At 36.7% G+C, this 16,689-nt stretch overlaps 1 protein-coding gene across 1 annotated transcript in view; it reads right to left on the minus strand.

Moving 5' to 3' along the window:
• LOC138032046 (interferon-related developmental regulator 1-like) overlaps nucleotides 1–2,839 on the minus strand; it is a 6,311-nt gene extending 3,472 nt beyond the window's left edge. The window contains exons 1-3 of the mRNA XM_068879629.1: nucleotides 2,684–2,839; nucleotides 1,690–1,844; nucleotides 692–935 (exon numbers count right to left, since the gene is read on the minus strand). Of these exons, the coding sequence (XP_068735730.1) occupies nucleotides 692–935; nucleotides 1,690–1,844; nucleotides 2,684–2,839 (555 nt within the window). The remainder of the gene's footprint in view (nucleotides 1–691; nucleotides 936–1,689; nucleotides 1,845–2,683) is intronic.
• Between the last annotated feature and the right edge of the window lie 13,850 nt (nucleotides 2,840–16,689).

Raw genomic sequence — 16,689 nt, forward strand, 5'->3', positions numbered from 1 at the left:
AAGAATGCAATGTTATGGGATCATAAAGAAATTTGGGAAGGTCAACTGAGATACAGGTGTACATCCTTATGACATACAGAGATACCTTCATGGTGGATGAGCACATACGGTTTTTATTTACAAGTTGTGAAGAATCTAAACCAAATGAGTGAGTTTGTGATTCTTCACAACCAGTGAACAAAAATCATACGAGTGAGCCAACAATGAAGTTACCGTTATCTGTTTATTTTCTAAGTACTGAGATTTCTTACAAACAATAATTACTATAATGACAGAGACAAGCTGGTGAAGTGAAAACTCACACAAGTATAACGACTAACACAAGTACACATATTTGTTCAACTCAATAGCTGGAGTGTCTTCAACTGTTCTTATTTCATTCTTACACTGCATTTTCTAAAACTGCCTGAAAAAGTTTAACATCCTGTTGTGTTTTTTGCAAGATGGCTTTGTTCTCTTGTTTAGCAATGAAATTATCAACCGAAACAGCATCCACAAACCTTCCAGACATTTTGAAAATAAAAGGGCAGCTCGCAAGTTTTCGTGCCAAGGGTGGCATTGACTCTTTGTTTTCAGAATTGCTAAAATAAAACTTGGGCACAATCAAAACCTTTGCCAAGTTAACTGTGTTTTGGGGTTTCCAAGTGGATCTTTTCCAACCACCCATACAGAGAAAACTATAATAATGTACCTCTATGGTCTTTAAAATGTCCCTGAAACTTGACCGTTGCTGTCGAAGATCCTTCTTTGCAATGTGCTTGTTGCCCTCTGTTGCAAGTTCCCGTATTAAGTCACAGACACCATTGCAATCTCTGTAGCCAAAGTCCTGTTGAACACTTCGTCCTAACTCATACATCAGGGCCAAGAGCTCTCCAGCTGCTATGCGCACACCAAGATCACTCGTCTGAAGCAGAAACATCATTCTTCTCAAGTGCCTGATGAAGTAAGAAGTAACACGACAAGGTTTATTGTTTAATCGTAAGTTCGAAAGAATCTGTCTTTAATTGGCTTCTCCAATATAGAGGCCCAAATATCTGGAAATTTATAAATAAAAAAGTTAAACTATGTAATGTTAGCAAAGAAGGGTTTAAAGCAATACTTAGAAAGCACTCAAAAGACATTCTTAATTTTTCATTCAATAAGGAAGCTATTGTAATTTCAAACAAGAATGATGACTTAATTTATTATTAATTTTACATATTCATCAAGTCCACTATGAAGTTTATTTATTATTATTTATTATCTATTTTAATCTATACCTGCTTACAGAAGTACTGTTATGGGGTATGTAGAGAGATGGGATACACTCTTTAGTGTCTCCCTTCGATGTCTTATCCTATCCTTACGGCAGCCTTTTTGTGATTGGGCATATGGAGTAATTTTAATTGTAATTGTTTTAGTCTATATTTTATTTCATATATTCTAAATAGTTTTACATAGCAGGTCCACATCAGCTGATAGCTGCCGATGCAACTATTACTTTGTAATTTTTGTAATTTTAACCTGCTTTATCAAATAAAGAATTGATTGATTGATTGATTACTTCAATTTAGGGAAAAAGTAGTCGACTGCCCTGGGTGAAGGAGATGACTCTTTTACAGCTGTCTGTATCAAACACAACCACTGATCAGTGTGGGGCTAGAAGCATTAATAATCTAAATTTCAAGGACAAAAAATTATTCTACTCACTTGTTGATAAGATTGTAAGCTTGTGACAGTGGTGTAACAGACAAAAGTAAAGCCCATGCAAGAAGAGTGCTGCTGTACAAAGGGACTTCATCAGGTTTAACTGTCTTCTTGTTGTCAAATATTGCTTCCAAAACAGCAGAGCATTCAAACAGTTCCTGCAAAATACATGCAAAATCTTTACCAGACATTTTTAATTACTTCTGCACAAAAAGTATTTGGTTCCTAACAAAAAACGTCTGAAGTGACAAAATACTTGAATGTAAAATGACCAAACAAAAGTGCTCTATAAATAATTATTAATTATTACTTGGAACACACCCTTCTAAAATTTTTGCCTCTTAACAAAATTCTTATCAAAATCTCCAAAAAGAAAAAAAGTTTGGTAGTTGTTAAAACACAACATTATTAAATGGTCTGGATAGCACAAGTGTTACTAATATTTTAAAAAATACAACCACACTTTTGAATTTTCGGAACATGTTTCGATGTTTCAAACATCATCTTCAGCCATAGAGAGTGTAACATTAATTTTTTTTTACAAGATAATTCGTATATATGTATAACTATCAATACAATGATTCTTTGTAGATTAAATGTTCGTTACAAGTACGTAAAATTCAAACGAACCAACAATATTATAGAGAACACAACTGACTTAACGGTAAAAGTTTAAAAGTGTAATGCTAAACTGACATGATCAACTTGTTTGTTGAGTTCGGGTTTCAACCGCTCAATATGGAAGCTCTCCTTGATTTTGAGTTGATAGAAAGAAGTAGCATTATCAATAATTTTGAAGCAAGAAACATCACAATTATCGTGACAATTTTTAGAAGAACTAAGATGCTTGAAAAGATGAGAATTTTTGTCCCGGAAAAGGTGCTCATGTACACGTGTGTAGAAATGCCTGTTGGTTTCACCAACGTAGCGAGCACCACAGCCCGCACAAGTAAATTTGAGAGCCCTCACTAAAAACACTTCTGTTCCTTTCACTCACAATGACACAGTTGTCAATATCTCCTCTTATAAGCTGTGTGACGAAGAACTTGATATTCTGAAATTTGGTCGTACATTTGCCATAAAACGTCCGCATATAAGCAAGAGTCAAGTATTCACGACATTTGAACTTCTCCATGATGACCTCAAGAGGCATCTTTCGGATAAGACCAAAGCCAATGAAGTCCGGAATGAGATACAGCATCTAGCCACCCGTTATGTGAACTCTTTGAAGCCTTGAATTCAATGAATGACTTAAAGAAACATAAAATACTGAAAAGACTGAAACATAACAAGGACATCATCATCCTGAGACCAGATAAGGGGAACGGAGTCGTAGTTCTTGACAAGGTAGTTTACAATAAAGCTATGGTTGATTTGTTGAGTGACAATTCTAAATTTAAAAAATTGGAATCTGATCTCACTCTACGCAGGGAAGGTCAGTTACAGCGGTTTTTACGTAAACTTAAGAAAAACGGCCTCTTAGATTGTAACATCTATCGTGAAATTTATCCTACTGGTTCCCAACCAGCTAGGTTATATGGTCTACCTAAATTGCATAAAGTCAAAGATCCCAAAACTATCACACCTCCTTTCAGACCCATTGTGTCATCTATAGGCACTTACAATTACAACCTAGCTAAGTATCTTTGTTCTTTGCTAAACCCACATATCTTCAGAGTTTTGTGCAACAGATACGTTCTCTTTTGTCCAAGAAATTAAACAGTTTGATTTCAGCGACAAGTTTCTAGTTTCCTAAAATGTCGCTAGCCTTTTTACAAATATCCCTTTATCTGAGACGATTGATTTAGCTGTCAACGCCATAACTGATGGTAACATGAATTCGGACCTAAAACTAAGTAAAGTTCATCTTGAACAACTCTTCAATGTTGCTACTAGTGACACTCATTTTTTATTCAATGGTTGTTTTTACGATCAAATAGATGGAGTGGCAATGGGTTCACCTTTAGCCCCTGTATTAGCCAATTTCTTCATGGGTCACTATGAAAGGCTTTGGTTGGAAAAATACACCGGTACCCAAGTATTCTATTATCGTAGATATGTAGATGACATTATTTGTTGTTTTCAAAATTCTCATGATGCAGATATGTTTTTTCAATACCTTAACAAATGCCATCCCAACATTAAGTTTACAATGGAAACAGAAACAGATGGCAAATTGCCTTTCTTAGATGTATTATTATCCAAGCAGATATCAAGTAACAATGAATGTTCTTGTATCACTTCTGTTTTTCGAAAAAAGACTTACACTGGTCTCCTTACAAACTAGACCCTCCGTGAGGGTACACTGGGTTGCCTGTGGTACGTGCAGCGTTCCAGGCAATTTTTTTCAAGTTGGTGGGTCATTAAGACCATTTAAGGGGTCACCCAGAAGTCATACCAGCAGAGGCCCTTTGGCTCACAGGTCCGCACACGTTCGTACGACGAAACAGCTCCTTTTCTGAGGTTAAAAACCTGGGTACCGGCCTATTAATTAATCATTTGTCAGAAAGAAGAAATTCCTGTCCTCTTTAAAAAAAATTGACAAAAAATTACGTGTGGTAGTGAAGTAACACAGCGATTTATTCCATAATGTCAACTGAGCTGTGTGTTGTCTTCCAGGAGATTCAAGTTGTCCTTGCGTAATATGTAGCTCTAACAGTGCACGATATTGTTTTGGTATTGTCTATCATTGTAGTGCCATGGTAGAAGTCTGGGTAAATAGCCTGAGAAGACATGTGGTTACTAGCAAAGTACTGAGCCCAGAAAGATTGAAGAAAATAAATGGGAAGTGAAAAACATTGTCTTCTGGGATGACATGTTGACAGTTGTCTTTGCGTAATATGTAGGTCTAACAGTACACGATATTGTTTTGGTATTGTCTATCATTGTAGCGCCATGGTAGAAGTCTTAGATAAATAGCCCCTTTAGAAGACATGTGGTTACTAACAAAGTACTGAACCCAGAGAGACTGAAGAAAATAAAAGGGAATCGAGAAACATTGGCTTCTGGGCTGACATGTTGATCATGCAACTTCTTTCCACCACAAGTGTAAGCGTGTACTGACAGCACCTGACAGTTTTGTAAACAAAAGTTTAAAGTTGAAGTTAACCCTGTGCGGTGGGTTAGTATCTGGATGGGCGACCTAAGAAATATACCACTGAGTAACAGAAGCATAGGACCGAAAATTCTATTTTAATGCTATCAAATGCGAACCAAGCAAGATACAGATTTTGTAAGCTTGCTTTATGCAAAACAAATATTGATGTAAAAGTAAATAAATATGGATATACAGTTTTTAAGAAAAGCAGAAGGAAGTTTCAGGACGGTCGATCGACAATAAAATATTTTGCCATCGGTAAGAAAATTTACGACGTGAAAACAACATTAATTTTGAACCACGAATATAAAAAGTTACCATCAGCGAAAAACATTTTGGGAGATTTTAGTTGTTTTGTTGTAATTGTACTTTTGGCTGCACCGAGTAAACCGCACATCGAATTCAGCGGGCAGAGTGATCAAGTTACCGTGGCATGTTTACTCGCGAAACAGTGAAGCATCTGTGTCAAATGATGCCAAGATACCGGGTTTTTGTTTTTGTTAGTTTTCTTTTTCTTTCAATAATTTGTTATAAATTTTGACAAGCAATGTGCGAATTCAACACAAAGATCACTCTCAGAGGTCACAGTGACCATTGTTTCTGCAAAATCAAAAATTTACTCTCCAAGACAAGGTTATTTATCACCAGGTAATTCCATCGTTTTGGTAATAGCAGCTACTTTATTATTCATCAGCGTCACAATATTTTGCCGATTTTGGGGGTCATTTTGTTGAAACTCAAGCACGCTTCCAACAGACCAGTTTATTTTCGTGACTTATGCGTTACCACAAAAATTCTCCCCGTATCACATTTCAACACATGTATGCAAATTTGCTAAGCTCGAAAATTACACATAATAAATTTACAAAAGCTAGAAATTTCACAGAAATATTTTCCAGCGAAACATTTATTGAAACAAGCAACATATTTGCTATAAGAGGCAAGAAACCCTTCCTATTTCAGTTGCGTGCGAGCAAGCGAAACACACAATCACAAAGCATATGCAATTAAATAAATTTCTGACAGTTCACATCAAACCCTTTTCGAAAGAACCTTGACCGTAAATAATAAAGCACAAAAGAGACAACAAGCTTTCATTCAAATAATTTTTCACTGTCACATTTCCAATTTGTTTTTACCTTTGCTGAGTTGAGTCTTAAAATGAATGTTACTTGCCAGACAAACTTTAAATAGATGTGACTTCAGTAAACACTGTGAGACACACAACAGAGATCACAGATCTACTTGTGGTGTTCGATTCCTTCTAACTTTTCCCGACACGGAAAATAACAAAAAAACCCACGAAATGAAACCGAGATTCCGACTGGGTTTGGCAACCCAGTAAAAATGCTAACAACACCACTAGTGAGGATAATTGCAAACGATACAAGTAATTGCACATGAAATAGCGTTACAGCTCCAAATACAAAGGGATTCAGTAACAGCAGAAAACAAAAAGCCATGATAATACAAATAGACAGAAAATTCACGTTTTTAAAAAATTTAACTAAATGCGTACATCTCTGCGACTAGCTCGATACCGCTAGCACTAACTTTAAGATCAGGAACTTTCTTCTTCAGGAAACTTTCACAGTTCTGTGCTTCTCACCTTTGGCATTTGGTTTTCAGTGCAGTTCATATCATGATTTTCACATATTTGTTCATTTAGTACACATTTGTTCTCAACATATAAACTTTCTTTCAGTTTGCGGACCAACCCCGGCCAAAACAATCGCTCAACAGCATCTTTTAGTGTGGGTCTACCGCAAACGGCGTGTGCATAAGTGAGTTGTTTGAGCGTTCCGAGGAAGAAGCTTAATACAACAAAAAGCAATATGCTCACAAACGACTGTCATGGGCTGCACACTTCGCCACAACTTGATCGCGCAAACAAATGAAATTTGGTATGATCACGCTCAATCATATGGTTTTTCCTGTCAATAAAAGGCATTATTATACGTAGGATCGAAATTCTCCAATCACAATTAGCTATTTTAACAACTTGTTTCCTCAGAAGGACGTCTCTGAAGCTGCCCAATCAAAACATGACGACTTCCATCCACTTAGTGCTATAAATTCACACAAACCATTTTTCCCTTTGGTTATTTCAGGAGGGGTTAGTTAATATCTGTCTATCGTTAGAATCTCCTGGTCGTTTTATTCCTACTCGTTTAGAACCAAACAACTACCTCCTAAATGTCAACACCAGTAAATGATCACGCAAACGAAGCCAATGGCGAGAAATAATATTTCAACTGAATAGCTTGAAATAAAATTTGCGCGAAATCTCTCTCTTTAAAAAAGTTAAAGAAATATAAGGGCCGTTTATACGAGAGAAAATAAAACGCGAACAGCCCATATAAATGATGCAAAATCTACGTTCACAGCTTTCTCAAACCCCGGCTTATCCTGGCCTGGGAGTTTATACTCGTATAAATAGTTCCTTTGGCGTATTATGTACGCCGCGTCCAGAGTAAGCCGCGGCTTATTTTCTCTCGTATAAACGACCCTATTGTTGTTTTCTCAAGTTAACAATAACTTCATTTTACACAAGAGTGACTATACTGAAATCTTTTTCTGACCTTAATTAAAAACGATCGCCAGCTGTAATCATTTGCCAGAACGATCATGCCTACAAATTCCTGTCATCTTTATTTAATGCGTATTAAATTTCAACTCACTTATGCAAATTAGTTAAACTCGAATACTACACAGCACAATGAATCACAACAGTTGAAACATCTCACAAAAACCTTTTCCAGCATGAAATTTATTGAAACTAACAAAATATTTGCTATTGGAGACAAAAAAAACCCTTTCTTTTCCAATTCCGTGCGTGCGAACAAGAAACAATCCGTCTCACAAACCATACGATATGCAAATAAATATATTTTTCAGTTCAAGATTGAACTCTTTCCTAAAGAACCTTTTCCAAAGCACAAAATAGACAACAACCTTTCTTTCCAATAATTCTTCACTGCCACATTTTCAATTATTTTTTTACCTGAAAACTGTACAGCTTGACTGCAAATTAAATGCAAATTGCCAGACAAATGCGATGCCACTTCGGTAAACACTGTGATACATTCAAGACATTCGATTCCTTTTACACTCATACTCAATTTCCCACTTACTGTCAGTGTTCTACATACCAGCACAGTTTATAAAATAAGATTAGAAACAACACACACTTTCTCATATCCGACCGCAATTGTTCTCGAAGACCATCCCTCGTCGCTTTTAAGATTCCAGATATTTATTTTCCCCGCCTGTTTCGTTATTCCAATTGACGTTCCATTCTTGATCTCATAAAGGTATATTTTTGCCACGAAAACGCCATCCCCGTTACCACGACTTTCGACGCCATTGCGGGTTTAATAATTAAACGTTCATCTGTGTGCACCAAGGAAATCTACGTATTCCCCCAGCCCCCTCAAACCTAACAAAATACACAGACAAGACTCTATGCACAAAGCCACTACTTAGCAGGGGAGTGACAGGCAAGACTTTTACCGACACGGAAAAAAAAAATTAACTAGACCCTCCGTGAGGGTACACTGGGTTGCCTGTGGTACGTGCAGCGTTCCACGCAATTTTTTTCAAGTTGACCCAGAAGTCATACTGAGAAGTCATACCAGAAGTCATACCAGCAGAGGCCCTTTGGCTCACAGGTCTTAACACGTTCGTACGACGAAACAGATCCTTTTGTGAGGTTAAAAGCCTGGCGACCGGCCTATTAATTAATCATTTGTCAGAAAGAAGAAATTCCTGTCCTCTTTAAAAAAAATTGACACGCATTGCTTACATGTGGTAGTGAAGTAACACAGCGATTTATTCCATAATGTCAACTGAACTGTGTGTTGTCTTCCAGAAGATTCAAGTTGACCTTGCGTAATATGTAGCTCTAACAGTGCACGATATTGTTTTGGTATTGTCTATCATTGTAGTGAAATGGTAGAAGTCTTGGGTAAATAGCCTGAGAAGACATGTGGTTACTAGCAAAGTACTGAGCCCAGAAAGATTGAAGAAAATAAATGGGACGTGAAAAACATTGTCTTCTGGGATGACATGTTGACCGTTGTCTTTGCGTAATATGTAGGTCTAACAGTACACGATATTGTTTTGGTATTGTCTATCATTGTAGCGCCATGGTAGAAGTCTTAGATAAATAGCCCCTTGAGAAGACATGTGGTTACTAGCAAAGTACTGAACCCAGAGAGACTGAAGAAAATAAAAGGGAATCGAGAAACATTGGCTTCTGGGCTGACAAGTTGATCATGCAACTTCTTTCCACCACAAGTGTAAGCGTGCACTGACAGCATCTGACAGCATCTGAAAGCTTTGTAAACAACAGTTGAAAGCTGAAGTTTTGCCTATTCGGCGGCGTTAGTATCTGGATGGGCGACCTAAGAAATATACCACTCAGTAACAGAAGCATAGGACCGAAAATTCTATTTTAATGCTATCCAATGCGCACCACGCAAGACACAGATTTTGTAAGCTTGCTTTATCCAAAACAAATATTGATGTAAAAGTAAATAAATATGGATACACAGTTTTTAAGAAGAGCAGAAGGAAGTTTCAGGACGGTCCATCGAGCATAAAATATTTTGCCATCGGTAATAAAATCTACGACATGAAAACAACATTAATTTTGAACCACGAATATAAAAAGTTACCATCAGCGAAAAACAGTTTGGGAGATTTTAGTTGTTTTGTTGTAATTGTACAAGTTTGGCTGCACCGAGTAAATCGCACACCGAATTCAGCGAGCGCAGTGATCAAGTTACCGCGTTATTTTACCGCGGCATGTTTACTCGCGAAATAGTGAAGCATCTGTGTCAAATGATGCCAAGCTACCGGGTTTTTGTTTTTGTTAGTTTTCTTTTTATTTCGATTGTTATAAATTTTGACAAGAAATGTGCGAATTCAACACAAAGATCACAATCGCCCAACTCTCAGAGGTTGACCATTGTTTCTGGAAAATCAAAAATTTACTCTCCAAGACAAGGTTATTTATCACCAGGTAATTCCATCGTTTTGGTAATAGCAGCTACTTTATTATTCATCAGCGTCATAATCTTTTGCCGATTTTGGGGGTCATTTTGTTGAAACTCAAGCACGCTTCCAACAGACCTGTTTATTTTCGTGACTTAAGCGTTACCACAAAAACTCTCCCCGTATCACATTTCAATACATGTATGCAAATTTGCTAAGCTCGAAAATTACACAACATGATAAATTTACAAAAGCTAGAAATTTCACAGAAATATTTTCCAGCGAAACATTTATTGAAACAAGCAACATATTTGCTATCAGAGGCAAAAAACCCTTCCTATTTCAGTTGCGTGCGTGCAAGCGACACACAATCACAAAGCATATGCAATTAAATAAATTTCTGACAGTTCACATTCAACCCTTTTCGAAAGAACCTTGACCGCAAATAATAAAGCACAAAAGAGACAACAAGCTTTCATTCAAGTAATTTTTCACTGTCACATTTCCAAATATTTTACACCTTTGCAGAGTTGAGTACAAACTAAGATGCGACTTGAGTAAACACTGTGATGCATTCTTGTAGGCGTTCGATTCCTTCAATGTTAATTTGTTAAATCATAGTTAGTAACTATGGTTAAATCCATAAAAAAATTGCTATTTGATTTCCGTGTTTTATATAATACCAAGTTAGTAAAATATTAGAAACAAAGCTCACTTGATATCCAAAGGCGAAAAATGAAATTGTTGTCGAAGACCATTACTCGTCTCTTAAAATCCAGATATTTATTTTTCAGCGCTGTCTTGCTCATCCAATTGACGATCCATTCTTGAGCTCCATGAGGGTATATTTTGTATAAAGATCCACTAAAACGCCATTTATGTCAATGACTTATTAGTGAAATTTCCAATTGTTATACCGGAAGACTGTGCAGAGTTGAGAACAGGTAAATACAAATCTGACAAATAGCGAGACAACTGAGATAACAGATCCACTATATGGATTCCTTCTCTGTCTTTGTTGAACCCACACTGAGTTACCACAGAACTGTTCATTTGGTTTGAGTGTTGTACAAAACACCACGCTGGGCAAAGTGTTAGGAAGACAGCTCACTTTGATTACGGCTCGACGGGCGACAGATTGTTGTCGAAGTCCATTACTCGTCGCTTCTAACATTCGACCGCCTGTCTTGTCCAGTATCCAATTCGCTTGCCATTATTGAGCTTCATTATGGTACATTTTGTTCAAAGATCCACTAAAACGCCATTCGCGTTACATGACTTTCGACGCCATTGCCGGTTAAGTTAATCGTTCTACTGTGTCCACCAGAGAAATCTACGCATTTCCCACTACCCTCTTGATCCTAAGAAAATACGCGTAGAACGCTCTATGCACAAAGACACCACTTAGCAGGGGAGTGACAGGCAAGACTTTTACCGACACGGAAAAAAATGAAAAAAAAAAAAAGAAAACGAAAAATAAAAAAACGACGAAATTAAAGACAGATTCCGACTGGGTTTGCGGCAACCCAGTAAAAAAACACGAAACTAAACACAGATTCCAACTGGTTTGCCATAGGCAACCCAGTAATTATTTCAGTTTTACTCCCTTTCAGTACAAATTAGGGTTAATTAAAACTCTCATCGACAGGGCATATAAAATTAACAACACTACTCAGGGTTTTCAAAACGATATCAATACTCTAACTACTATTTTGAAACGTAATATGTTTCCCAGTTGGCTAATTGACAAGTCCGTTCAAGGTTATCTTAGAAATGTTACTACAAAAGAAGCCCCTAAACATGATGTATCCAACTACCATTTTTACAAACTACCTTACATCGGTTTCTATTCAACTTATACCAGAAAGAAAATTTCATCTATTATTAACAAGTATTGCAAGGATTTAAATGTTAAAGTAATTTTCTCTCCATTCAAACTGTGCAACATTTTTAGTCCAAAGGATTTCATTCCGGATTCTCTCAAATCACGTGTTGTATACAAATTTACTTGTGCGGGCTGTGGTGCTCGCTACGTTGGTGAAACCAACAGGCATTTCTACACACGTGTAAATGAGCACCTTTTCCGGGACAAAAATTCTCATATTTTCAAGCATCTTAGTTCTTCTAAAAATTGTCACGATAATTGTGATGTTTCTTGCTTCAAAATTATTGATAATGCTACTTCTTTCTATCAACTCAAAATCAAGGAGAGCTTCCATATTGAGCGGTTGAAACCCGAACTCAACAAACAAGTTGATCATGTCAGTTTAGCATTTCACTTTTAAACTTTTACCGTTAAATCAGTTGTGTTCTCTATAATATTGTTGGTTCGTTTGAATTTTACGTACTTGTAACGAACATTTAATCTACAAAGAATCATTGTATTGATAGTTATATATATATACGAATTATCTTCTAAAAAAAAAAATTTAATGTTACACTCTCTATGGCTGAAGGTGATGTTTGAAACATCGAAACATGTTCCGAAAATTCAAAAGTGTGGTTGTATTTTTTAAAATATTAACAACATTATTACAGGTAAATAATTCTACCAATGTGATGAATGAAAGGAGATGGTTTGTCTCAAACACATTACATGTCCATGTACATGCATGCATGCTCATACTTAAACAAATAACACACCAAAAAACATTAGCCTTTCATGCTTCTAAAACAGAGGTAGCTCTTGTACGCGAGCAAATGTATGCATGTAATGGATGAACAATTTGGATTGTGGCAATAACTTAGTTGATGTGTACACAAAAACCATGCACAACTCAATTAGAATGCTCTGCCATGAGTTGTTCTATTGCAACTCAACTACTCCTTAATGCAGATAAATCAATATCAACTCACATGAGAATCTTCAACAGCAATGAAGCAACATAAAGCCAAAGCTGTGATACACTACCAACAAACAAAAGAAAGTTTGTAAGGTCAAAAGGAACAAAGCAAATAATGTTCAGTATACTTGCCCTTTTTATTCCTGTTAAAAAAAATAATTACATGTACTATTTTTTACTTGTAACTTTTTAAAAAAAATTCAATAATGACACATGAAATTCTGAAAGGTGGGATGTAATGTTTCATAAAATTAATATATTTTGCTTTGAGTGCTTTTACTTAATTGTGCGTACAGGCCAGACTGAAGTGCAAGACTCCACAAAACAACAGAGCAACATATTTCAATACTAAGTTAACTAATGCAAAAAGAAAACAACTACAAGTACAGCAAATGTACAGATGGATTGGCAAAGAAGAGAAAAAAACAACTGGAAGATAGATTACACTAAAGGCAACAACCTGAAATCCAAATAAATTGTAAAATTATTATTGCCATGAAACAAAGTTGAAATTTTACACTCACAGTGCTCAAAATTAAAAAAAATTCCAGGTTGTCCCTGATGTTTCAAAAGCCGGGCAACTAAACCCGTAAATTTGGTTGCATATAAAATCTTGGCCACCCATTTGGAAACCCGCTACCATGTACACAGTGGTGAGATGCAATCATTGGAGCTGGGTATCCCATAGTTCTAAGCATGCGCCTGTGGCTTTTTTGGGTGTTACTGCAACAGAACTATTAATTCATTTAAGTGAAATAGGCTTAAGGCGATTCCCTAGTATTGCATTGCGCATCCTGTTCTGCGCATAACACAGCGTATGCCATGTTAGTCTTCAGGCATGACTAAGAGGCTTTATGGTCAAATTCACAGCTCAGTTCTGTTTTCTTTGTCCCACAAGTCTCAAGGGAGATTTCTTTTCTTTGTCCCACAAGTCTCAAGGGAGATTTCTTTTCTTTGTCCCACAAGTCTCAAGGGAGATTTCTAAAGAAAACAATGTTTAAATTTAACCATAAAGACTCGTAGCCATGTATTAATATTGATGTATCAAACCTGGCCAAAAACATTTCAAAATGGAGGCCTTTCGTGAAGGAAAGCTCGCTAGAGAGAAGAATGGCCGGCCAACTTCAGAGCACAGCAGTAAGAACTTCTTTGGCCGTTTGACCATGTGAATGATAGTTGGTGTAGTTGATGATAGTTTGGAGAGAATCAACTATCATCGACTATCATGCGCCGTTTGACCAGGGCTTAAGACTTGCTATTTTCGATTGACAATAATAATAATAAATAATAATAATAATAAAGAATAAAGAAGAAGAAAGAAGAAAAGAAGAAGAAGAAGAAAGAAGAAGAAGAAGAAGAAGAAGAAGAAGATATTGAGATTCAAGAAGATGGAAATTTGCATACCATTTCTTAAGAAGAAGTGAATTTGCATACGACCACAGCATTACAAGTCCCAGGAGAAACAGGTTTAAATAGTGAAGCAATTAAGCTGGCGCAAAAAGCAGACATCATCGATCTATGCTTCGTTGGTAATGTCCCGGGAGACTACTCGCAGCGCTTTGGGGACACAAGAACAAAGGAAAGACCGTCTTTAAAGGATGTGCAAAATATAAACACGGTAGTATCAGGCATGATGAATAGCAGGAGAGTCAATGGCAAAGCGTTTCAATCAATTTGGATACTGAGTAAGTTGCATTGTGTACTCAGTTGTGATTGCGTTTCTTTTACTTAAAGGCTGGAAGAAGGAAATTAACTATTGTTCGACGAGCAAAACTGAAGATGACATCAAAAACAAATATTTGCGAGAAGCTAATCAAATTAGAAAAGAACTATCGATCACAAAACCTGAATTTGAACGAATAAAGGAAAACAACAAAATTACCAAGAGAGGAAGAAAAAATAGAAAAGCCACTGGAGAAAGAATGCAAGACGATTTCAGCAGAGACCTTGATTGAATACATGAAAAGGAAAAAGTCATGCCTCAGAAAACTCAAGTAGAGGTTTTATGGAAGACGGAAACAAGAACAGTCTCGCAAGATCAATCGGAGATTTCAGTGTGACCCAGGACAAGAATATGCAGAAATGAAGGAGATGGTGAAGACCAACCCGAGTGAAGGGTTACCTACGTACAAAGAACGGCAAGGACGATAAAGAAATTGGTACGCGTGTGTTTAATAACATCGATGTGGCGAGCAGTTTTAGGAGAGAGTTATGGAAAAAGCCTGGAGAAGGCAATGAGAATGCTGAATGGCTCCAAGAGATAACAGCAGCAATCGCCAACAAAGTTCCTCGCCTGGATGAAAGCAGCCACTATGTGCGTGGAGAAACGATCAGACGCAGCGTATTCGAATCGTTTACAGCCGTCCACATGTATCCGATTGTATCCGGAAATTTTCTGATTTGCTCTAGTGCCCAGTTCTTTTGCCGGAGAGAATCCTGAAATGAGCATTCGCATAATTGCGATTTGGCGTCATTTCTTCCGCGCCATAGCAACTGCAAGGTGTAAACAGTCGAAGCTTGTAGTTTATCACCCAAAAATGTCTAAATCTTCTGAAAAAGTCAAGAAAAAGTATGCTGATTCATATAAATGGACCGATGATGAAGTTGAACTACTGCTGACGGTCACGAAAGTAAAAGTATTTGTTGTGTAAATTTATCACACAGCTGCATTTATCTGAAAGCATGACATCAAACTAGAAATCAGAGCAATTAACAAAGAAGACACAACCTTGCTGTACGCCATGTTTGTTTAATGCTCGCCGTGAAGACTGGATCCAAGAGAATGACGTAAGCGTATTCGCAAATTTGCGGATACGACCGTCCACACGTATACGTATTCGTATCGGATAAAAAAAAATTTCCACTCTGGAGAGCGTTTTCAAAAATTTCCGGATACGGCCGGAAAATACGCTGGATACGTGTGGACGCAAGCCGTATTCGTAAAAAAAAAAATGCGTTTTCACGAACCCTCAAAACCCAAACCTGGTAACTTTACGAGTTAGTTGTATAAAGTAAAAAAAAAACAAAAACAGCAGTAGACTAGCAACCTTTGTGGCATGATTATGGTGCTGCAGCAAGAATCCCCCTACAAGAAGGGTTTCTCTCCACTAACTGAAATAATAATCTCTAGTAAAGTGGGTAAGTGGGGGGAAAATATGTGTGTGTGGGATGGTGAGTTGAGGGAAAATCATAGCAAAAAAATTAGGGCTAGGCTGTTAAATGAAGGAGAGAAATTTACAAGGTAAAATCTCAACCTCATAGTGGGGTTAGTAAAACAGAACAAACTCTGTGTGAAAATAAAAAATCTTTAATGCCAAAACCAGCCTGAGATACAAAAAAGTAAAATGGGAAAGGAAATTTTTTTTTTCTCTTTTGTGTATAAAAACTGAAAATTTGGAAAGAAAATTGAATTGTGATCTATGCAAAAAAGGGATTTATCAGAGAAAAGAAAATTTATATTATTATTTTAAGAAAATAGTTATTTGCAAACCATTCGTTTCTTTGAAATGAGAGATATCCCTATCCAAAAAAAGGAAAAGCGTATGAGTTTAAATATTCTTGAAAAATGAGAAAAACTTAATTTGATTCATTCTGATTTTTCGTTCTTTTTTTGTCCATTCAGATAAAGCCATTCGTTGTGATGAATATCAAAATAGAACCAGATGTGTCCATTGGAGTCCATGTTGTTGCAGATGAAGCTTACTTGGCGTTTTTTTTTGTCCAGTTTTTGTGGGCTTGCCCACTGTTGTGAAGAGTAGATCCATTCTGTTATGATACCAGGGGAGCATCCATTACCCAGAAAAAAATAGCATTAGTTGGAAAGTGTCTTTGTCTCCGATGGGTTTCTTCCAGAAAGTTGATACAATTCCTTGGACCAGAGTTGAACTGGATAAAATACGTCTCCATTAAGTTGTTGGAATAAGGCGCGTCGTCGTTCTGATATACTCGGTTGTTTTGTAGGATCCATGGTAGCAAAATTCTATGTTCAAATTTATATTAAATCTCAAGAAACGAAAAACTTCTCTGGAGTACATTAGCTTTGAAAATAATAATTGGTGTAGATCC

This window comes from Montipora capricornis, chromosome 14 (genome assembly GCF_036669925.1).
Source record: "Montipora capricornis isolate CH-2021 chromosome 14, ASM3666992v2, whole genome shotgun sequence".
Lineage (NCBI taxonomy): Eukaryota > Metazoa > Cnidaria > Anthozoa > Scleractinia > Acroporidae > Montipora > Montipora capricornis.